This window comes from Chroicocephalus ridibundus, chromosome 1 (assembly GCF_963924245.1).
Source record: "Chroicocephalus ridibundus chromosome 1, bChrRid1.1, whole genome shotgun sequence".
Taxonomy (NCBI): Eukaryota; Metazoa; Chordata; class Aves; order Charadriiformes; family Laridae; genus Chroicocephalus; species Chroicocephalus ridibundus.
The window spans coordinates 139,499,729-139,524,866 of NC_086284.1; the positions used below are offsets into that span (position 1 = coordinate 139,499,729).

At 41.7% G+C, this 25,138-nt stretch overlaps 1 protein-coding gene across 3 annotated transcripts in view; it reads left to right on the forward strand.

Moving 5' to 3' along the window:
• FAR2 (fatty acyl-CoA reductase 2) overlaps positions 1–25,138 on the forward strand; it is a 158,668-nt gene that overhangs the window by 53,746 nt on the left and 79,784 nt on the right. For all 3 annotated transcript variants that reach the window (XM_063355719.1, XM_063355712.1, XM_063355703.1), the window contains one exon: positions 17,733–17,967. In XM_063355719.1, the coding sequence (XP_063211789.1) occupies positions 17,779–17,967 (189 nt within the window). In that variant the 5' untranslated portion in view covers positions 17,733–17,778. The remainder of the gene's footprint in view (positions 1–17,732; positions 17,968–25,138) is intronic.

A 25,138-nucleotide genomic window follows, 5' to 3' on the forward strand; every position in this document is an offset into this window, starting at 1 on the left:
TTATTTCTTTATTTCTGTTGTTATGTTTGATCCAACATTAATGCTTCTGTAGTCACAACACAGCTAAATATTTCTACCTTGGAACATAACAATTTCCTGTCTCTACAGGAGAGGAAAAGGCTTAAAAAAAAATAAATTAGGAGTCACCAACAGCCTGTACTTGTACCTAATCTTGAAATCAATGGTGCACAACAGCACAGCATTTACTGCAGTGTTTTATACTAGCATAATGTAACTAATTAAGTTAATTTTTCGCATCTGTTTTGAGATATTGCATCCCATGTACGTTTTGTTACCAACTTTCTGAAACAGCAGTAATCCCATCTATGTTACCAGAAGACTGCTGTCGAGGAGAAAACTGCTGCGTTTTGGTGGACAACTAGCTGTAAGGCTCGGCACATCTGTCGATCGGATGCTGCAAGGAAGAATCTGGGAGCATACCCGACTTCATCTGAAAGTGTCACATGCCTTTGTGTATTTATTTCTGTACTTCTCTGTGCTACGTGAAGCTATGCTAATATACCAGCTTTGGGTGGTCTTGTGCATTTTGAGGGCAGGTACGTATTAATCAGTCCAGAGGTGTTGCTGCTAGGTAGGTTGTACGGCTTGACATCTTCCTGCTGGAGAGGTGAAGATCGTGGTAGTGGCAGGAGGCTTGCTGGGTGCTGCTCCGTGGGGTTGTACTTCATGAGCCGTGTGGAGTCAGCACACCTCTCTCATTTTCGGGATGTGTTCCTGGGACCGGAACTAACCTAATTTAAAATTATTCCAAAATTTAAGCTGTGGGTTGACTTTTAAGAGGACTGCGTGGGATTCGCTGGTAATAGGAAGAATTTCTTTATTTTATAGATCATGGTAGGATGATGTTTGGGAGGTGGGGGGAAGCCAGCATTTCAAAATTTGTGGATATTTGTCTTTACCAGATAATTGAGATTTTAACTGTTAGCCACTAGAAAAAAGAAAAAGAAAAAAGACAAGAAAAAAGTAATGAAAAAACTTCATTCAGTATAGGAGCATGTAAATTTTGGATGCAGAGCTTCTTAAGGAGAAGAAGGTAAATTGTGATTCAGGAAAACACGTGCACCAATTTGAACCTGGCACTCAGTACAACAGGATTATTCAAATGCTTTAAGCTTAACTCAGATTTTTCTAGAATATTTAGAACCAAATCTTCATTGAATTACTTCTTTCCATTCCCTCCTTGCATTTCAGTGCCCAGAGGGTGTATTCGATGACATTAGTACAGCCTGACCATCCTTTTCTGATGCTGCACTTATGTTTTATTCAATGCTGGATTTTTTTGAACTTGTATAAATGTGCTTTGTCATCTCTCATCAGCTTGTCTTCTAAATATTAGAGAAGGGGGGAAGAAAAAAATTGGCCTCCGTATGTGGAAAAGGAGGAAAAATTTTCTCTGTGCCAGTATGTGCCAGCCAAGAGGCATTTTCTATTTACATTTTATTGTCTCTTCTTTCTGGAGAAGTGTGTTTCAAAGGCTCCCAGTGCTGCAAAGCTCTCTGTTGCCTCATTATTCAGAGCTGCTGATGTGCTGAGCAAAGTTCCTTAATGCAGCTTGCAGTAACTCCAGGGAATTCTCTTTAGTTTCCTCTTCCTGTTCTTTTCCCTTTATCTGAAGAGTAAATGTTTGTGTTTCTTGGAGAACTTTGAGGAGAGAAATCTGCAGACAGTGTTGCCTGTCTTCCACAGAAACCAAGTCAGGAGATTGAAGGAGTGCATTTTCTTTGCAGTTTGTGAGAAGATCTAATTTGGAAGGGTATTATTTTGATCTTCTAGTTTGTCTTCTTCCACATAAAATTATCATTTCCCTCCTGAGTCCACGGTTTTGTCTGTGTGCACTGAGAGAGAGTAATAACTACATGACAAAAAAAACCCAAACAACAAATCAAAGTGCACCAAAAACCAAAAAACCCCACCACCAAATAAATTTTAAAGACTTTTTCTATTTACATATGCACTTGATACCAATGAGGTTGCAACACTACAACAACTATTTTGATAAAATCAATGTATCTTGCAGCATTTATGATCTTTCTTGCTCTCTGAAATGGAAGTTACCTCTGATCCCTGTCATAGTATGACCTAAGCAATTTCAAAGAACTAAACACAACTCACAAAACGTTGTGTTTACACACTAAACACAACTCACAAAAAGTGGCTGCTTGGCACTGCATCATTGACTCTAATTCATTAACAGCCCCTTGCTTCTTATCATGGGAATAACAAAACACACATCTACTTTGTTTCTCGGGGGTATTTCAGAGATCATTAGTTAATGTGTGTAAAACAGGGTATGAGCAAACACACTAATTCAATGAAAGAAATAATTGTTAACAGCATAAGGGAGGGATAAACATTGCTATGCTGTGTTCGCTCTGACTGTGTTTGCTGTGTTACTAATTTACACATACAAATCCAGAAAAAAATATTTCCACTCTGGGAACTTCTAGGTGATTCAGTTGCAATCAGAGACCCGTTCTGACTGGTACTATTGCACTTGCATAGTTCCCATCCCAAAGAGCTTGGGATGCAGCAAATCTGCGGTCTCTGCTGGAGGCATACATGTTTCAGAATATTGCATCTATCTCTGTATTTTAAAACAGCATACTCAGACTCGCTTCACATTTGCTTTTTAGTTTTATTTCTGTTTTCTCAGTCGGTTTATCCTGGTAGGAGAGGGAGAGATGCACTAATTAGAAGAGCTGGAAATCTTTAAAGCCATCTGATGAGGATCAGGGGGTAGCAAAACTACCTCCTGAGACTGAGTAAGCTCTCAGAAATTAAGTAAAGATAACATTTAGTATCAAGAGTGCAATCAGTTCAATTATGAAAGATTTTATGAAAATATTCTCAGTGTTAGTAGAATGAGTTCTGCTTGCTCATAGCTGCATTTCAAGTTAAGGAAGAGCTAGTGGGGTAGGAAAAGAAGGGTTTTTTAATATGTTTATAAGAACAAATAAGACCATGATTTCTGTGCTTTGCTGATAAGCTGCACCTTTAAACTATATCTCAAAATATTATGTCAGCGTCTGTCAGATATCAAGAAATGAGAGGCTCTCAGTCCGTTTCCTACTGAACTAGCTCCTGCTTGACAAAAGCCTACATTCTCTGCAAGCTTTGATCGGCACCTGTGTTAGCAGATGCCATTGCCAGCTAGCCACAGCATGCCAGTTGGCAAATTCTACAAGAAGTACAAATTTTCCAAGGCCCATGAGGAGACCCCTTGTAAGTTGTTTTTCATTTCTTTCGGCGGTTGGTCTCAGTCTTAAGGAAGCTGTTTTTTGGAAAAGTTCAGTTTACATGTCATCAGCGTAGAATATTGCCAGGATGTCACCCAGGAGTAATTTGGCTCAGGGCGTTTAGAGATCACAGAACTGCTGTAAGTTTTAAGCTGCTGTGGGTAGTTCTGGGCATGGCCCGGTGAGGGGGTCTCCTGGGTTTGCACACTTGGTTCATTGTGAGATGTAGGCCTACTGGTAGAAGCTGAATGGGAAGTCCTTTGTAAACAGATTGACTCAGATACTAATCATGGAGAGTCCTACAGACTCTTCTCTTTGCTGCTCTCTTGCTTTGAAACCTTTTTTTTTTTTTTAAAAAAAAAAAAAAAGCAGCTCCATTTTGCAGTCTCATCTTTCTTTTTCTGTTGGTAGCGGTTAGCATCCAAGGTTAGCATCCAAGCCTACCCGTGCAGCTTACCCATCTACCCAGTAGATTTCCTTCAGTTTTCCACTTTGATCAAACACTGGTTTACTGCATTGACAATCCTAGCAGCTACCTTGGAGCTACTTATTAATACACAGTATCGTGGTTTGGGCCGGATTGGCCAATGGGAACGACAGATGGCCCTCCCCCCCACTCTCTCCTCAGAGAGGAGAGGAAGAGATAGATAAGGAGATTTATGAGTTTAGAAAAAGAACTAAACTACTTTAATGAAAATAATTATAAATAAGAAAATAGTAAATAATAATAAAATAAAAAAGTATACAATATATACAAAACCGTATCCAGCTCCCAGGATGACGGTCGCATCAGCAGCAGACACAGGGAAAGTCCCAGACTGGAGTCAGCGACGGACAGGAGCTGAATTCCGGAACTAGAGTCAGGAATGCTCAGATTGGGACCAAAGGCAGAGGAACAGACAGGGTCCTCCTCAAACGTCGGCCATTGAAGAAAGAGTGAGCCAGAGCAGCCTTGCCCCTTTGATCCCTCAGCTTTTATACTGAGCGGGATGCAGATGGGATGGAATACCCTGTTGGTCAGTGTTGGGTCACCTGTCCCGTCTGCTCCTCCCTGCAGGTGGGACCCCTCTGCGCTTCTCTGTGTCTGACCCTCTAACGGGGCAAGCAGCAAAGTGAGCTGACCTTGGCTGTTATAGCAATAAGTGTAAGCAAGAGCCTCTGTGCACACCGTTCCTTGGTATAATCAGGTCTTACCACTCTGAGAGCGAACAGTTTCTGAACAATATGCTGTTAATTTCAGAGTTTCGTCAGTTAGAAGAGGCCCAGCTAAAAAGTAAAATTACAAATCAGAAAGTTGGTTCTGTTTTACCTCAAACCAAGACACACAGCACTTGTTTTCATATGTGTTGTGGTTTGACCCCAAGTGGCAACCAGGACCATGCAGACGTTCACTCACTCTCCTCCCACGGTGGGACAGGGGAAGAGAACTGGAAAAAAGGAAACCTGGTGGGTTGAGATAATGACAGTTTAATAGAACAGTAATGGAAGAGAAGATCATAATAACAGTAATGATAAAAGAATATACAGAGTGATGCAATACAGCTGCTCACCACTGGATGATCGATTGCTCAGCCCATCCCAAGCAGCAATCATGGATTCCTGCCCCCTGGCCAACCCCCATTTATATACTGATCATGTCCTCTATGGTATGGAATATTCCTTTGGCCAGCTTGTCCTCCCTCTCAGCCTCTATGGGAAGCTGAAAAAGTCCTTGACTTAAGGTAAGCATTACCTAGCAACAACTAAAACACTATGTGCTATCAACATTATTCTCATGCTAAATCCAAAACACAGCAGCTACTAGGAAGAAAATTAACTCTGTCCCAGCTGAAAGCAGGACAATATGGCTAGTAAAGCTTCTGGCTTAGCTGGGTTTCTTCTGTATTCCCTGATTAAGTTTCCAGAGGAGGAGGCCTTCTTGGTCATGGTGCCTGCATGCTGTGTTTGTTGATCTCCCAAAAACCCCTCCTGAACTCTTAGGATGGCATTTGCTGTCAGAAGGGGCAGAGGTAAAACTAGTAGTATCCCTGTGCTCTTGTAGCCTCTGAGGCTTTCATCCCCTGGTCCCAAACTATCCTACAGCCTTGGGAGGAGCAGCAGGAGTCAGCTGTGCATTGTAACTCCATGCTTCTCTTGTCTTGCTAGACGCCATACATCAAGGATTAAAGCGGTTGGGAGTGCATCCCCACAGGGACACTCAACAAAGCAGGGGAAGAGCATACCCAGAACAGAGAGGTGTAATGGGAGGCAGAAGCACCGCTCAATCTCTACGAGATGCCTTCTGTCTTGCTGACTTCTGTCTTAAGAACTAGGATGCCTTCTATTTTTTCTGTATTTTATATATAAAGTCTATGGGTTTTCTTGCTGTTGCGTTTCCCCACCTGCTCTTCAGAAGTAGGCAAGCCCCACGGCGGTGTCTCCATTGCCCCCCTCCCAACGCTCCACACGGGTCCTTGTAGGAGAAAGTGGCCTGCTAGATAGATTCTCCTCGCTGTGGTTCTTGTGCATTTCCAAAGGGAGAAAGAGACGTTTGGGCAGTCGATCACATTTGCACAGCGACAGTCATGACATGGCAGCATCCTGCCAAAGTGGGAAACGGCTGCAGCTCTGCTGCTGTAGCTGCCTTAGCGTACACCCTTACGCTGCCTGGGTGAGGTTGTTATTTCGCTGCCAAGGACTCTGGCAGCAAATAATGTCAGTGTATCACGGTTCAGATTCAGGTAGTGCCAAAATTGTTTTCCACAAAACAAGGGATGCAGAGAATTTTTGGAGAGCTGGTCACCGCTGCTGGTGTTCTGGCTTGCTGCAGAATAAGCCAGCTAGCAGCATGCGCTAAGCAGCGTAAAATTCCCCGTGGACTTCCTGGAGCAAAATAAGCTTTGGCTGCGTTTCTTCCCTTTTCCTGAAGGGCTTGATCCGGCTCTATCTGCTGAGAGCTTCACTTGACAGGAGAATTTTGCATAGCAGAAGCCTTGATGGCTTCTGTCCTATTTCAGTAGCTGGACAGGACAAATGAGACTGCTGCTTTTGTCTGATGGATTGCCAGGTGCCATCAAATGCTCTAAGCGTGAACAATAGAGAGATGTGGGAGAAATGAAAAAAAAATGAATTACTTTTTATTGGTACTTAGCCCGAGTCTTGACGCAACAATAAGGTAAAAGATATACAGGCAAAACTGTGGTATTTTCATTGATAATGTTCCCTTTTAGGCTTCCGTGTGAAAAGACGACTTGATGTTAACTTAAATCTTTGGGTTTGAAAACATGTATCTCTATTTATATATGTTTTGCTATGAAATTGATGGTATATGCTCTCACGTCCATCTGGTCGTCCTTTTAAGAAGATTTCTCTTGGTGGGAAATATTCCAAGCATTTTCATCTTTGAACCCTAACAGAGTCAGGAGTAGGGTTCTAGGCTGCACTTCTTAATAAAACCTGAATATAAAAATGCTCAGACTGCTGAGCTTAGCTTTCTGTTGGAAGGAAAAATAATTACAGTTATTTAATTAACCTTAAATCTGAGGCCGAACACAGCAGTTAATTTTTTCCACTCTGTTAGGTCTGAGCTCTAAAGTGTGAAATTTCATTTCAGCTTCCTGTCACAGGACCGCTAGACGTCTTAGTATAGTCACCACATGTTTCTGTTAAGCAGCATACACCACGCTACTATATTGTCTGAGCTCATCAAGAGGTTTCACTGACAACATGTCAAAAGTTTCTCAGCTGATAAGTAGTTCCCTTTGCCTTATAGGGGAGGTATTAGCAAATTTGGACACTATGGAGGGGTGGAGGAAAAGGAGTATTTGTTCTGTTACATTCTCGTAAAAGTTTACAATAAGTGGTATTCTATAGACAGTAGCATGTAAAAGGTAGTTGTGGTCTTGATGACCCAAAAATGGTTGCGACTCAAGGAGAAATGCAGGTAACAGATTGTTGCGTCTACAACATAAAAATGGTTTTCTATGCATGTGTGCATGTACAAACACAAGTATGTGCATATACATTACTAAAAAAAAGTATTCGTCAGTAGAAGCCTGTATGATCTGGGAAATGCAGATAAATTGAATGGTAGATTCTGAGGTTGTCAGAAACTGAGAGGGTAAATGTGTGTATGTTTGAATCCCTACAGCTTTTTTTTTTGCAGCTAGTTTCATTCGGTCATTTATTAAATACCTTGCATTTGTTTTGAAGCTTAATAGCAACAAGAATATGTATGTATTCTGATAAATCTGCGCAGGAGTACAAAGCTACTTGTCTTTTCTATGTACAGCTTCTACTGGACATAGCTGTAAAAAAACTTGTAGCAGTAGGAAGGTAGCATGACTTAGATAAGAATAATGGTAATAACCATTAAAGGGTCATCACTGTGACTATGTTCCTGGCACATTGTTCTCAATTTCTTCTTCTGTTGTTTTCTCCGGTTTTTAGGGTTTGTTATGAAAACATATTAATGCAGTTCCATTTGATTTCATTAAGATTTTTAAGCATTGTGGTTATGTATTTACCTGGCAAGAGAGCTGGATGGAGACTACAGTGACAGTAGAGGAGGGAGGATTAGGGGTAAAGGAGGAATCCCTCAGGAAGGTAGTCTCTCCATCATCACATGACATAGATTTACTTACTAGATAATGGTCTACTTGGATCAATGTTACTGCTGACTCGAAATCTTGAGTGAAGACCATTCTTCTTTATGTCGTGACAGTGCCTTTGTGCAGAACATGGTTGCTGCAATCACATGAATATTTGCATTGCTACTATCCATCACGACTTTTTTTTTTCATCTGTTGCAGAAATGCAGTCGGTTTTTAGATGCTTTTCGTTTTAGCTACTTTGGGGTCACTAAAGGGTGTTTTCCTGTGAGTGGTGGAATGTGGAAATTGGGGGGAGGTAGCAGTCCTGCTGCTGATGTCCTTCCCAGCAGCTGTGTGAGTTGGACTGTTCCAAAAGTGGGGTGTGAAAAAAACACCAAAACACTTGAGCCTCCTGTTACCCTCAAACTGTAGGCAGGTATTCTTAAACTGGATCAGTCGTAGTATCTTAGAATCATAGAATCATTTAGGTTGGAAAAGACCTTTAAGATCATTGAGTCCAACCGTTAACACTGCCAAGTCCACCACTAAACTGTGTCCTTCAGCACTGCATCTACCCATCTTTTAAATACCTCCAGGGATGGTCATCCAACCACTTCCCTGGGCAGCCTGTTGCAATGCTTCATAACTCTTTCAGTGAAGACATTTTTCCTAATATCCAACCTAAACCTCCCCTGGTGCTACTTGAGGCCATTTCCTCTTGTCCTATCACTTGCTATGTGGGAAAAGAGACTGACCCCCACCTCGCTACAGCCTCCTTTCAGGTAGTTGTAGAGAGCGATAAGGTCTCCCCTCAGCCTCCTTTTCTGCAGGCTAAACAACCCCAGTTCCCTCAGCCACTCCTCATAACGCTTGTTCTCTAGACTCTTCACCAACTTTGTCGCCCTTCTTTGGACGTGCTCCGGCACCTCGATGTCTTTACTGTAGCGAGGGGCCCAAAACTGAACACAGTACTCGTGGTGGTGCCTCACCAGTGCTGAGTACAGGGGCACAATCACTTCCCTAGTCCTGCTGGCCACACTATTTCTGATACAGGCCAGGATGCTGTTGGCCTTCTTGGCCACCTGGGCACACTGCTGGCTCTTATTCAGCCAGCAGTCCCCCAACACCCCCAGGTCCTTTTCCACTGGGCAGCTTTCCATCCACTCTTCCCCAAGCCTGTAGCGCTGCATGGGGTTGTTGTGACCCACGTGCAAGACCCGGCATTTGGCCTTGGTGAACCTCATACAGTTGGTCTCGGACCATCAATCCAGCCTGTCCAGATCCCTCTGTAGAGCCTTCCTGCCCTCAAGCAGATCAACATTCCCGCCAAACTTGGTGTCTCCAAATCCAACTCTTCCCACAAATGCTGTAAATGATAGTGCCACTCTTTTTGATGATGGGCAAGAACAAGTGGTGGAAAAGGACAGAAGATCTTCAAATACTGTGCTAAGAGATGCTGGATGCTAATACAGAGTTATCAGCTGAGATCTATACAAGAAAATAAATTTGCCAGAACACTCTGATATCACAGAGAGTTTCATAGACCTTTCACTTAATCACCGAGAGACCTCCCTTTTGCAATGCTAAGTTGCAGCGTGATCGGTGTGCAACGAGCATGACAAGCATTTTGATTTAGGGGTGTAAGAGAGGACTGCTAGTTGTAGAAACCCCAGTCACAGATAAAGGAGAAAGAGCAAGGTGAAAATGACTGTGAGGAGTGAGTTAGTGGAAACAGAAGGGGAAGGATTGCCTGCAGAAATGCTCTGACGTAGGATATCTGCATTTAATTATTCTGAGGCAGAGCAGAAACTCTCTTCTAGTCCTCATCTGTGCACAGCACCAAAGCTTTGATCCTGCAACCAGCTCAATGGCCCTGCAAGAACTAGCTCTATGCTAAAGCAAAGGGACAGCAGGCACAGTTGCTGACCGGCATAAATACAGAAAGGAGCCTGCAGAAGCTACTCCTTTGATGTCTCTGGGAGCTGCTCTTACCAGTAGGCTAACTCAACAGGGGTAAGGCAGAATACATCCATATTTGAGCTACAGAGAAATATTTGTTCTTTAAGATCCCATATCGCATACTGTCTTAGCTCTAAAATGCTTATAGGCTTGTTTTCATTGGTTTTAGAGAGAGAATAGTGAGACTGACAGTGAATAACAGGTTTCACTGAAAAATCAGGAGGCTGCTCCTGGGTTTCATTACATCAGTGGCCCTCCTGCTTCATTCGTTCTCCTTTAATTCTTAACGGCAGTCAAACTGTTCAGACTACTTACGAGAGTCAGCCGATCTGTCAAGCCGTACAGATAATGCTTAAGCAATCACCAAATCTCGGAATTCAAGGTTTTGCCCTACATGTGGGTCTTGTTCTGCGGGCAGATCTCTAGCCCAGAAGCCACAGCTCCCAGTAGTTGCCAGAGGATCAAGAACTTCTGTCCGCGTGTCATGTAATGTTTAGCAGTTCGCAGGGTCCAGCTGTGCACGCTGCTCCTTGTCTCCAGCTCTTAATTATGCTGTCACAATGCACCGTCTCTTTAGGTTTAACTGTTATGAATTGAAATGGATTGCAAAACTGGTGTCATTTTTCAAGTCATGAAGGGTTTCCGGGAGCAAAGAGAGCTTCTCCTTGCTTGTCGCGACTCCGGGTGTGCTGTTATGGAATTGAGTCAATACTGTTGGCAAACAAAAAATGATTTGAAATATATTAGCTGGAGAAAAGTGATTTAACCTTCAGGCTGCTAGCAACAACATTTATATTTGGTGTAAATCGCTCGGAGCAAAATCTCTTTTGTAAAGCACATTATCATCAGGAGTTCAGTCTGACTGTAAATGTGCCCATCTTTAAATCAAAGGATTTTATTTCTTTGAGCTGTATTAGCATCTATAGTGCCTGTACAAAGGATGGATTGCGACCTTCCTTTTAATCTGTAACTAAGTGAGAAAAGCTTTATCTTTGACAGTTTTTTAATTTTTGTTAGCTTGTTAGTGCTATTAAATAACTGTGTAAGTTTAGCAAACCGTAAGGATCTTTTAATTTGTCCCTAGATCAGATATTTTAACGTCCTCTTCGCTTCATTTTCTGCCGTCAGTAACATCTCCCCTACGTCTTCCCAAACATCTTGTACTACGTCAATCTTCACGTGCCTAAAGAACTTTGAAAATATATTCTGTAACTCCAGTGCATCATTGTTGGTACTGTCTGCTTGTGCGTTTTGCAGCGCTGTTGTCAAAAATGTCATGCAGTGTCGAACTACAGCCCGTTTGCGTTCTGAGTCACCGCTATTTATTACTGAAAATGCAGGAAAACATTTCAAATGTAAAGGCTCAAATCTAAGCTAACTCATGTCAATCCCAGCTGAAATGTTGGTCATTGCAGTGGAACTACCCTGATGGTGAGTTTGGCCCAGTAAATCAAATCAATGGAGCTGAGTGACATAAGCTTCCTCCCAGTGTTACCGAGAAGCCAGGACTTAAGTCACTATGCCGAGAAGCAAGTCGCAACTTCAGCTATTGCTAGCGTGCATGGTGTGGGACTCCGCTCTGGGCCTCTAAGGTTACAGCATGCTCTATTACTTCCAGATGTCCTGGGGCTAAAAATAGGCCGTGAAATCTCTGCAGCAGAGACTGGTGCTCAGCGAAACCTTGACATCCACATAAAGCGTGTCAAATGACAGGGCGTGCACGACTAATGCACCTGCATACGCCTGAGATTTCACTGCGAATTGACGGGCGCTGTTATATCCCGTGTTTCTAGTGACAGCACGTAAATGAAACATGTAGATGCATATTGCGTTTTCCTTTGTCTTTTTAAATTTTATTCTTTAAGCACGGAATGGAGCATTCTGTTACTCCGGGAATCAGAAGGTTGGAAAGTTGCTTTGTTTCAGACTGAACTTTGCTCCATAGGAGGTGGTGCGCAGGTGTTGAACTTTTAACGCTATTCCTGGCTTTTCATCCATGTGGATGCTCTCCTTTGAATTATTTGCTTCAAGCCATAAAATCGTTGTATATGCATTAGTGTTGGAGGAAAACTGCTCGTTGTTCAAGTATCCACCCCTACTGGCCACCAAAGTGAAAAGATCAGGTTGTTCCTGCTACAGTCATAGTGGTGGGATTATTTACTTGCTGATGATTAACTAACAAGAAATTATACACAAATGCTTTCAGGCAAAGAACACATATTAGAAAGAATTGCTTTTATGTATTGAATCATGTGCATAATTCGTGGAGTCTCTGTCACGCATCCTGGGGCAGACAAAAACCCCAACGTTATATGGTTATTATTCAGGCATCTTCAGTGGTCAGTCCATTTTAAATGCAAAATAATTAATAGATTGAGGAAGCAAACTGATGAGATAGATTGAAATAGTCTGTGACCACTTTATATTGCTTCTTCTGACCACAGCTGTACAAATTCTCTGAAGCAACAGAGGAATTTTTCTTTCTCTGCACGTCCCAGGTTAATTCTGCCACCTCCATAATCCTGATTAAAGAAAACTGTCTTATGTATGATTGGATATTTGTACCCAAGATTAAAAATTTATATGCAGAAAGTGGCCAAAAATTATTTTGTCTTAAAGGACTCTTGCTGTCTGTAGCTTTGTTTCAAAAAATGTTATTTTTCATTAATTGTTGTTTTAGTTGAAGCTAGTTCATTATGTTTAATATGATGTCTAAAAGATTCATCTGAATAGGCTGGCCCTCCTGTTTACAGAAATTGCATCCATGTGTAAAGTTGTGAAAATGCACCAGATATGAGAAAGGTCATCAAAACCAGACTAAGCAGAAGGAGATGCCAGAGAGGCCATTTGTGAATTTAGATGTATATTTACAGGCATACTGTTCTTTGCTCTTGCACAAAACTAAATCTCTTTTTTTTTCTTTTCATTTTGTTGACTTGAAAAGACAAATACCTCAACAGATAAGCTTTTCCAATGGCTGCTCTCCTAGTTGAGTAGAGCATGGAAATCTTAGTAGTGGTCCAAACCATAGTGCAATATTAACCTGCTCCAGTGCATCCTTCATTGCTCGTGCTCCATTTTGCCATCTCTTGTTAACACCCTGCAGCCACGGACCTGCTCTGGGCAGTGGCAGTAGAGGCAGTCCATGATGTTCAGATATACATTTCCCTTCCCTTTCCCTTCCCATAGCTATCTGCTATGATGCAGATTTGGCATCAATGAAGTACGTGGAAGACGAGGACAGTGTATTAGTTGTTTTGTGGAATATCAGCTCAATTGTATCTGTGCTTGGTGGGGGAAAGCTCTCCTTTACTCTTCTGTTGGGGATATGAGTGTTTTCTTTTGCAGGAGCGAAGTATGAGGTTGGTAGGATTCCCACCTTTCCCTTTGCTTGTCCTTTGGCATATGCCCCTAGCACAAGACTGTGGCTTGCGTTGTAATGCAGCATTGTAGGTCGTCCTTTATGACTGATCCAGAGGAGACTATTACAGGCATCAGTAACAGAGCTTTACCCTTAAAGCGGTTTGTGTACTTGTGTCTGCAGAGAGGCTCGGGTGTGATTCCTGGCTGGCTGTCCAGAAGGTGTTTTTTTCACACTACGGTTGGAGATGAGTCAGCATCAGCGAGATGTGTACTGCTGCAAAGAGGCTGTGTTCAGTAATTCAGATGGCATCAGTGATTGCTTTCCTGCTCTGATTAGTCCTTAAACAGTCAGAATTGCCTGTAATTACTCACTTGAGCTGGCTTCAGGAAGCCCCTGCGTGGGCTTATCTCCACCATTCAGCGGCTTTCTCACCTCCAGTCAGTTTTGAAAGAGACAGGGACCTCAGGCTCTGAAATAGTCTTTATCTATCTTCACCTCAATAAGGGTCAACTTACTGCAACTGCTGACCATGGTTCAGACGTAGAATAGTTTTCTCTTACCAGGTGCTTAATCCCTTGCAGTTTAATTGACTGGGAAATAGTTAATGCCCAGCGTTGACTCTTTATGCCTTAAAATGAAAAGCAAAGTATAAGCTTGCAGGAAACAATTTTTTCTTCATTTGACTGAGTGTAAAAAGTCAAAAAGGAACACATACAGTTCTTTGTATTTTGAAGTAGACATCCAAAAGGTCAGGTCAGCAGGCATTACTTGGATCACACCTTTTGACCGTAGAAATTCTCTGGTTCCTTAAAATCTCCATGACTTCTTCAGTACGATCTTTACAAAGGTCAAGCAAAATCAATTAAAGCAGAGAAGAATAAATTATGTTATAAAATCACACTCTTAAAAATATAAACCCCATAGATGGTTCTGAAAAATAAAAAAAAGTCAATATTCCCTGACTAAGTTGAAAGGAAAATATCGTAGAAGTCCTGAATATAAACTAGAATCTGCTTTTGGATTTGGAACCTAGTAAAAGCCTCTTTAAATTTGCTTGGACAGTGGAGGTTCGGGGATCTGTCTGAACGTAGCAAATTGCAGAACTGTGGCTTCTGTGTCATGATCTCAAAAGATCAATTTGTTTGTGCACATTAAACAAATAAACAGATTTTCTTTGCTGATAATTAGCATGGCATCAGATGGCTGCAAGATTATTGTATTTTCTTCTAAAGCTCATCTAGGAAAGGGCAAAAAAAAGTACTGCAAAGAGACACAAATCTTATCCCATAATAAGCAAGAACCATCTCATTCCTCATGGCTTTTTATTGTGGATGAGGCCCTGAGCAACTGGATCCAACTCTATGCAAACTCTATGCTGCCTGACTTGGACTACTTATTACAGAAAATAGAAAGGATGTGGGTTTTCTTACCTTTTCTCTTAACCCTATAGGGTTAAGCCAATAATCAAGAGGAACAGCAGATTGCCTTAGAAGTTCAGTTTTTCAGTGCCTGGGTTTGGTGCTTCCGTTGTCATCATACCAGAATGGGCTGGGAGATGCAGTTGTTTTCCTGACTTTTTGGTAACAAATGTTTAAAATGGTCTCAGGCTACATGGGGAAAAACTGTCAGTTATGTGTGTGTAGTCCTTGCCAGAAATACTCAATGAAATGTGGCTGCGCAGCTAATTTTAGGGACACTAAAGTGCTGTGATTTTTTCTTTTGTCCCTTTTTTTTTTTTCCTTTTTTTTTTTTTACTATTCTAATAGGCATTGAACATCTGGCCAAAACAAATGAAGCCCCATTTGGATAACTCAAACAGAGAACCCAAATGAAATAACATAATAAATTGATGTCCACATTCAGAAACCTGAAGTTGTTTTTGCAGTAGTCTACAGCTATAATGCAAAGCACTAATATTTAGTGGTGCGGGTTGGAAATGTTCTGTATTACTGAAGTGTGGGAAGGAAAGTAATTCCGGTTAAACACTGTGGTAATGTCCAAGTCTGTGGTGCAAATTAGTTTGTAAATGTACCATTTTTCTAGCAGAATATTAGGTGAGGTTAGGTAGATATGGTCTTCTGATTAGGATTTCAAAGCCAGCATCCAGTGACTGGAAGTGGTCTTATATGTCATCTTTTTGTTTCCTTATATTCAGTAGAATTTGTATGGCCTTTAGTGACTAAGGACTTCTCTCATTAATTTTTCTGCTTTGCAGGGCATAAGTTGTACCAAATTTCTTCAGTTTTTTTGTCACCTCTGTCTTCATCTGGCTAAACTGCTGTCTGCTTTTGGATGCACACACCCTTTCCTTTCCCACGCTTCCTGATTCTGCAAGCTGCCATCTTCTGTTATCACTCAGTTTTTCTGAACCTGAATGAGATGTGACATTTTATTATAAATAAGTTAATTATCTAATACTTTAACCTGTTTGTTTAACTTCCCAAGTGGCCAGCTCTTTGATAAGAGCAGGTTTCTAATAGGCCTAGACGAGCCTCTTACATGCATTTAAACTGTGATCTAGGCCATATCTGAAAGTAGGCTAATACTTGAATTCACTGAGCCAGAATATCCACAGCTATTAATTTGTAAAATAGTGTCCTTCAGAAGTTATTCTGCTTGACCCACTTTCTAAATTGGATGGCACACCTGGTGATTCCTTACGGATAAAGAAATTTGGGGATTTTCATTTTGTTTGATGCTTTGTACTGCAGTCCCAGGCAGCACTGGGAAAGAACAGTATTTTGTTGGGCTTGAGTCTCTTGTTTATGTGTCTGGGCTATAGCCTGTTAGAAACATACATTCAGTGTTTCCACGTAGTGTAGCAATACAGTGATTGTGAACACTGACGGATTGGTAGGAATGAAAAGTCAGGTCTGGGGAGATGCATCAGGTGTAGACTCAGAAAAAAAGTGAAAAGCGTCACTTTTCACTGGTGTGACTGGTAATGCTTTGGGGATTAGAGTCCAGCTAAGAACATTCCTGAGTGTTTCGGTGAACACTGTACACCTTGTAAGGGTTGATCTGTGCTGCCTCTCTTGATTCACAGAGCTGGTGGTCAATTTTCTGGGGTAAGACACCTCGCTCCATCTTGAGGAAGGCACGGGCTGTAGGACAAGCTGCATTTCTCCCATGGCCCCATGCAGTGAAGGGAATTCCATCAACATCACGTGTAGCCAGGGGTCTTACAGTACTTTAAACTCTCTGCTGTTGTTGTGTTGGTCCAAGCCAAGGACTTATTATATGTTTCTGTATGAAGGCTTGCAGTTTTTGCTCTGAGTTACGCTACTTCGCTCTCCCTGAATGGTTTATTTGGTTTCAGAAATGCAAAAGGATTAGTGAGAACAGGGAATCTTCACAGACTGCAAAAATGCAGCAAATGCTATATTTCTGTTTTGGTATATTTGTATTCTATTAGCATGCAGTTGACTCATGTAATGTTGAGAAACCTGAAATGGCCAACAGAGATTCTGAAGCTTCTGCAGGAGGAAGAGAAGTTTTTCTGGGCTACCTGAAGATTATTGTCCGGGTTCTTGAGTACTTGATTGACATCATTCTACTGTTCTTGTTTCTTTTTGTTTTAAATTTAGTAGACTTTTTTTCAAAACACTTCTTTATATTTTTCACGAGCCTTTCCCTTGCAGTGGAAGTGGTTTGTGCATGCTGTGTTCTGCAGCACTTCAAAGCTGAGAGGAAGTTTTTTCCTCCAGCTAGTCTAATAGACAGAGGGGCTATTCTAGGAGAATACAGTCCAGCCTTGTTTGTCAGTTAATCAGCTTCGAGTTTGATTCGGGATGGCTGGGGACGTGTAGGCCTGAAACCATTGTATCTAATTAAAATACTTAACTGGGACACTTCATGTGGGAGCCTAGTCATGCCAGGCCCCTTATATAGTCAATGGATCTCCAAAGGGCAGTTCAAACAACCTAAACTCTCCAGAGAAAGCACGTGACATTTATGCTCCTTAGAGTTAAGGGGGGATGCATTTTGGCCTTAACAGCCAGTGGGTGTTGACCTACACACAGGAGCGTGGTATTGCGGTTTTGCAGAGCAATGTCATTGCACTGTATCTACCATGATGAAGAGCTTTCGTGATGGATTTGTTCAAAGCCAAGACAACAAGAAAAGGCTGAGCACATCGCGAAGTGATGGCTGACAAGAAACAGAACTGCTTGGCAAGTGGAAACCACATTTGTCCCTGCAGTGTTTGAGAGGAGATCCGTTTCTACTTTAGGGATAGCTGCATATCTTGACGGCTGCCACTTCACAGTGTATGAGAAATGCTATTCAGCCCTGCAGTGAGCATCTACTGCTCGGAATCTCGGACAGCACAACCTGTGTTCTAAACTGTGACTACTGGGTGCAGCTTGATTCCTTAGGCTTCTCAGATTAATCTTTTTAATTTTTGTGGTTTATTTTCATAATAAAGGCTTTTTAAAAAATCATCTTTAAAATTGCCATTGACTGAGTTAATGTGAGGTGCCATAGCTGACTAGGAAAGGTTATCTCAGACTGTAGCTCCCAAATAACTGATCTATGTCTTGATTCAAAAGTCCTTAAAGCATTATTTCTGCATCTTCTCAGGTACCTCCTGCAGAAAGTTAAAGGAAGGACAGAACAAGAAAGCACCATGTCTTCAGTCTCAGCTTATTACAATGGGAAGACCGTACTTATCACAGGAGCTACAGGCTTCATGGGAAAAGTATTGGTGGAAAAGCTTCTGCGCTCCAGCCCTGAGGTGAAAGCAGTTTATATACTTGTCAGGCCAAAGGCTGGACAATCAATGCAAGAGAGAGTAGCCAACATGTTGAAATGCAAGGTAAGTTTCTATATTTTACTCTGGAGTCTAATCTGAAATCCATTTAGCTGAGTGGAGCAGAGGATTTCTATTATACTCAATTTATGAAGAACAAAATACCATCTTCTGCAGTAATCGTATATTTTTTATCGTGTTTAAAACAAGCGAAAAAAATTGTACATGAATGAACCTGGATCTGTCTCATTTTGATAGGTGACACAGCATTTTACACTGTAGTGATGTAATTGTTTTTCCTCCTTTTTGCATTGCTGTTTGCCGACAATGAATTTTCACAAAAGCACGCTACCTTAACAAATTTCCTTTTTGCAAGAAGAGCAGCATTTTGCTTTCGTGAACTCTTTTCCTTCCCCCACTTTCAAAACTTAATATTCAAACATTAGCATTCAAAAATAACACTGAGTGTGAGCCCGTCACACCCTACTCCTTGCTGTTACTGGGGCATTAAATTAATTTCCTAAGACAAAGCCTAGTGGCAATGTATAGTGGGCTGTGCATTGCTGCAGTACAGTAGGGCATCTGCCATCTTCCGATGCCAGCTCCAGTTTAACCTTACTTACGAAGTGACAAAATACTGTGGCATTTGAAAAGGGTGTTTTCCAAAGTTGCTTTCAGCAGAACACAAAGGCCAAGGCAGACCTGTGAGTTGAAGAGCAGACCTGTATGACCTCCACCCATGTGGCTTGTTTCTATTGAGCTTTTAGCTTGCTGCTGCAGTGAGGAAATACAGATGTCTAGTGTCAAGAAGGACGTCAAAGCCCTTTGCTGCATTTAATGTAAAGATTTGTAAGGAGAAACTGCTAGAGCAGTTATCTAGAGAGGACTTGGCTGAAAGACCTCAAGGTTCTCAGGAGCTTAGGCCGCTGGCGAGGTCATGAACTTGCTCAGACTCCTCTGGCTCTGATAAGTGCCAGAGATGAAGCTAATGCTTACTGCTAGTGTGAATTTGTACATAGCTGATGTGAAATGAGGGGAAGGGACAGATCTGGCCCTAGTAGGCAAGGAATTACGTAGAACTAATCTGAGAAATGTCAACTTATCTTTAGAGCATTTGTCTAAAACTTTAAACAAAACTTTACTGGAAACCAATATAGGTTAGGGGTGGACGTGCTGGAAAGCAGTTCTGAAGGAAAGGATCTGGGGGTCTTGGTAGGCAGTAAATTATCCATGAGCAAGCAATGTGCCCTTATTGCCAAGAAGGCCAATGGAATTCTGGGCTGTATTAGGGAAGAGTGTGGCCAGCAGGTCAAGGGAGGTCATTCTCCCCCTCTATTCTGCACTGGTGAGGCCACAACTGGAATACTGCATCCAGTTCTGGGCTCCCCAGTTCAACAGAGACAGGGAACTGCTGGAGAGAGGCCAGCATAGGGCAACAAAGATGATTGAGGGACTGGAGCATCTCCCTTATGAGGAAAGGCTGAGAGAGCTGGGACTCTTTAGCCTGGAGAAGAGAAGGCTGAGGGGAGACCTTATTATGACATACAAGTATCTAAAGGGTGGGTTTAAGGAGGATGGAGACAGACTCTTTTCAGTGGTTCCCAGTAACAGGACGAGTGGTAACGGGCACAAGCTGGAACATAGAAAGTTCCAATCAAATATGAGAAAAAACTTCTTTACAGTGGGGGTGACAGAGCACTGGAACAGGCTGCCTGGGGAGGTTGTGGAGTCCCCTTCTCTGGAGACTTTCAAGACCCGCCTGGATGCAGTCCTGAGTAATGTGCTCTAGGCAATCCTGCTTTAGCAGGGGAGTTGGACTAGATGATCTCTAGAGGTCCCTTACAACTCTGAAAAATTCCGTGATTCCGTGAAAAGTACTCCTCCTCCTTCTACTGGAGTTTGAGATGAAATAGGGCCATAGATAACTTACTTAGAGACAAGTAGGTTTGGAAGAAGGCATGTGTTTTTCCTCCTGATGTTCTGAGGTATCAAGCTAGAAAAATCTTAAGTATGTCCAACAACAAAGTTTGATTTTTTTTGTGGTTTCAGCCAAGGGTAGGTTATTTTCCTGTTGAGGAAAATTTGCAAGTGAGCTAAAAGGAAACCGTCACATTGGTTGCTTTTTGCAAGTCTGTCAATTGCACAGTTTTTCGGTACTTTTCCTTTCACTGAACATTTTTTAGCTGTTTCTACAGCTTTCATCACTGATGACTGTGCATAATGGTTTTCATCATCAGACAACAAAATCCAAAATGTGATGTGTTTGCATGGGTTTGCTTTTTTTTTTTTTTTTAACCCACTAAGAACATGACAAACCAAGCTATTTTTCAGGACTTCTGTAATCCTTGTTTGCATTTTCTGTACGAATATTACTGGCTTATCTCTTCAGTTGGCCAGCACAGCTTAGTGTTGTCAGTGGTTCTAGGTGAGGTTCCCTAGTAGCTTTTTCATTGTTGCAGCTCTGCTGGATGTACCCTTTTTTTTCCTAGCATGTGTCAGCAGTTTTAGACATGCCAAGAGCAAACAGGACTTGATAACCTCTCCTCGAACCTTTGACAGTCTGCCTCAACGTGTTTCAAATGAATCAAAGACAGAGGCACGTCTCTAAGTTAGGTACAGCCTTGAAAAGAAAAAAACTCTAGGGGTACGCTCACAACTCTTTCAGGGTCCCCTTAAGGAAGAAGATGTCTTTTTGATGCGGATCTTTTTAAAATAAAGCAAAAGTACTTCTCTAAGGCAGAAACACAACTCTTCAAACGTTATTTCCCTGTGAAAACATGGACAGCTATTTTTTTTGTTTTTTTTTTCTAGAAGTGATACTGTTAATTCCGGTAACTGTTATTTCATGGCAGGTGAAGAGGGCAAGAAACATTATTCTTAACATTTTTGCAGATTGTTTCCAGTTAAGTTTGCTTTATGTCTTTAAGCCACATAATCTGTCATTCACAATCTAGAGACTACACTTTCATCTACGGTTGTGGTTTGCATTCTCCAGTTTTGGAACCCCCTGAGCTATGTAACAAATAAAAAATGCAGCAAAAGCTTCTTCCGTGTCTTCAGGCAACATTTGCATTTGATATTCCTGATCAGAATTACTGACGAAGAATGCATATATTTGAGTATGCACAGGAAAATTCAGAATAAAATCCCTTCTTTTCCTTATGTGTACATATATAATTTCTAATCTCTACTGCATAATTATTCTTTTCCCCCATAAACCGTTGAATTTAATGCAATACAGTATTTGTATCTGGTTTCAGGAGAAAATACTTCCTTTCTACTTTCATATTCTACCCTATTTTACTTTCAGTTTGAAAGTAACTATTTCTTCTTTTACATTATGCCTTGACCCAGTATTATCCTCTGGAATTTCTCATTTTCACATCCAGAAGGGAAGTTTCCCAGGAAGAAGAGGAATAGAGAAAAACAGGTTACAGTGTGCGAAATATTATAAACAAACAGATAAAAGTAGTATTTGGGATTAAATAAAATGAAAGCAGAGAAGTAGATTGGCAGGAATTAGTTGCACTGTATAATGCTTAGGTTCTTCAGGTAAGGTCCTCTGGGGGAGGCCTGATTTTTGGTAGTACTTAACAATATTTTGAAAGAAATTGCTTGTCATTTTTGATCCCTCTTCATATATCTGTGTGACTTTTTTGTGTTTCTATCATTATATCTACAGGGATTTAAACTTTGAGGTATCATCACATTTGTGAACTGTTTTGTCCACAGTGTATACATGTGAATATGCTGGAAGATGACTCCTGTTAAATAAAAAAGCAATTTTAAGTCACGAAAGGGTGGTGAGGTGTGAAGGGGCAAAATGCCTTAGTTTGTGCTTTTAAAACACCTCTTATCAGGAATTTTTCAAACTCTGAAAACAACATGCAGAGCAAAAGATAAAAAACAATTTGGGCGTAAATCAGAATTTTTCCACTGTATTCTGGAGTAGCTGAACAGATGGCATTGAAATGTAATATAATGCTGGTTTTCCTCAGATCTTGTGAAATTAGTTTTACATGAAGATGCATTATTGCATTAATATGGAACATATAATGAAGAGATACTCAATTATCTCAGCATCAACTCCAGAATGAACGTGTGCATTGAGGAATGTGTGGTGCATGGTGACCTTGCCTATTTATGAAAGGAGATGTTCTATTTTCCAAAAGCAAGTCCCTAAGGGAATCAAGCTATTACCCAGTGCTTAATGAAATGTCATGTCTGCATGGCACAGAGTGCAGCTCTTATGCAAAAAACCCCACATTTCAGTGTTTGCTTGACCCTGGACGTGTCCGTAGATGTGGATCACAAGGCAGAGCTTGACAATGCTGTTTCTTCATTAGTTGATGGGAGGTGTATATTTATCAAAGGCAGGGAATCATTCGAGGAGTATTTTTTGTTGTCTGCTCCCTCCATGCGCAGAAATGGGCAGGAATGCTTGGAGGGGTTGTCTCGGATTCCCTGGAGAGCAGTTACTGGGCTAACGCTGAGTCACCGGTTGTAGCTTCCACGTTGTCCCTGTGAGAGCAGAGCTTTTTCCATGCCCTGCGTGCAGTGAACCAAGCCTGCTTGCTGCTGCCAAGCTGTTTCTCAGATCTATTTGTTCGGCATTCGTAATTAGAAAGATCAGTCAAAGTTGGGTAATGCAAAAGACTCTTGTTAATGTCTCTGATAACTCAGAGAGAAAATGGGGACGCTGTGAGGCTGCTGAAAATGGGGAACAGATAATGCTGGGTGTGACCAGAAATATCGTAAAATGCTACTGCTTTTTCATATCGTCCAACCACAGTTAACGCTTATGGTTAGCCCTTATAGTTACAGTGGAGGGTACAGAGAGACCTTCCTCTGTTCCCTGCAAAGCTGTGTCTGGAACCACACATTATGATGGGACTGACCACTGAAAAAAGCAGAAGTCCAATATTATCAGACGCCTTTTCCTCTTCAGTATTTCCTTGTCAAGTATGCTATGCTTATCAGCAAATATACAGCAAGTTAGCCCTATAAATTTCACCAAATCATACCAGATTTCTCTTTTTCCACCTCCCTTGATTGTCCCCTTCTCCATTCCCTTGCTCATGTGTCTTGCTTATCACCGTAAGCAATAAAGGTTCTCCACTCCAAACCAGTGTAGCGTCACTCCCTCTGGAACAGTGTCCCCTCAGTCTGCTGTGACCACTGCAATGGCGCATGGATCGGTACTCAGAACAAAGTAATGATGCTTTTTGCTTGATGGCATGAGATCCCATTTGTTCAGTAAGAGGTCTGGAAACTGCTAATTGGAGTGAAACAGAGCTGAAGATGTTTTCTGTTTTATTATTTATTTAGATTTGCCTCGCTTTTGTCAGTAGACTGTCAGAAATAACTCTGGTATTTGTGTACCAAAGGAACAAATCTGTCATTTTAACAAAAGCTTGTTTCTTACTTGACCCCATGATTTGTAAACCATGTAGAAGAGAGGAGCTAAAGCTTAAGGCTGGTAACATAACTGACACGAAAGCAGGCAAGGGGCTCGAACCATTCTGTTCCTCTTTCCTAAGCTAACACCATCTGTTGCCTTGCTCCACTTCATTTCTTTCTCTTCTCCAGTTTGTGTTTCTGTTTGAAGAAGGCTGGTAAGATTTGGCTTTACATGTTAGGAGCTAATAGCCTGCTTCTGACAGCACAAGGAAGGGCCAACAAGACCGTTGGTGCTTCCAGCAAGATAACCTTTCATACTGGACAAAATAGAAGCCACCATTAGTCCTGAGCTCAAGCACAGGTCCCTGGTGTCACTTTCTGCTGTTGGGTGTTTGCAGCCATGCTGCTGCTGCTGCACCTTGGCTCTAGGCTCTGCTGGAACATGGGCATCTGGAGCAACGTTTCTGCGTGCTATACGCCAAAGCTGCAGCCTTGCATGGTGACAGTTGGATGTTGGACACTCTTTTGATGGACATCCAGCCTGTGTCATGACTCAGGGCGTAGAAGGTCACCTGTCGGTTTTCAGCTAAGTTGGGAGATCTGGCAGCCCTGCCTACTCTTTCATCTGTTCTGCTTGCAAAGCCATGCCTACCAGGGTGTTAATGGAGAAGCCGAGTAGCACAAAGGCCCACCTTATTATCAGTTAGCATCAGCAGAACTTGGTTTCCTATACCTCCTTTCTCCTTTGCACTTCCACAACTGTCAGCTCAGACTGCATTCTTCAGAAATGCTGGAAGTGCAGCTAGGTGGAAATGGCAGGGATTTTTGTCTGTTTGGGTTTTTTTTTAATGCATACTCAGAGGAGAAACCATGATAAGAGGAAGGGGGAAAGAAAGATGGCGGCTGAAATTGTGTCCTCCATTGCATCAGTGGGATAAATTCAGGCCACAATCTACTGAGGAAGAAAGAGTGTCTTTGTGTGACTGAGACTATTCCCAGAGAAAATAGGCTTACTGCACAGTTTCATAGTCATAATGCAATTTCCATCGTGACTTGGTATACATGGCAGCTGCGCAGTAATTTAGAATTTCTCCACGCACTGCATAAGTTGATGAGGGATGCATTTGGAGTTATGGATTTAGAACAACCTTAAATCTTCTTTGCTGTGTGTGCTTTGTTACGCTTATATGTGACTAATGACAGTATCAAAAATACTAATAACTATACTTTTCTGTATATAATGTATTCCTTTGCTAAAAATTTCCAGTGTGTCTAGTGAGTGATTCATCTTGGTGCCCTTTTGCAGACTGATTCCCTTTGGGATACTTGAATTTAGGAATGTTAAAAATGGAGCACCTCAGATCAACAGTCAGTTTGAAAATGCTTGCATATTTGAAAAACACTGTGTCTGTACACCTTTTTTAGGACCACCAACTTGTTCTGTAAGGGTCTATGTACATACAAAAGCAGGCATGAAAAAACTGTGGGGAGGTGTCTATGCACTATTCTCAAAAGATGAGCCCTCATTTTTTCAATCAAGCTGGAGACAAAATGCGGGTGACGGGATTGCGATGCAATTTAGACATCCAGAGACAGAGAGACAAAGCAGTTAAATAATCAGTTGCTAATATTGCTAAGAAAGGACTTCTGTTTTGGGTGTGAGAAGTTACAATGGACATCAAGACATCCAAAAGGAGGGATGTCACCTACGTTCAAAGATGGCACAGAGAGAGAGAGAAGCGTGTCAGGAACAGAAAAGTAAGGGGATAAGCTTACAACATAATGGTGACACCAGTGGAAATCTTAGTAATGGAGGAAAAACACTACAGATGGAGAA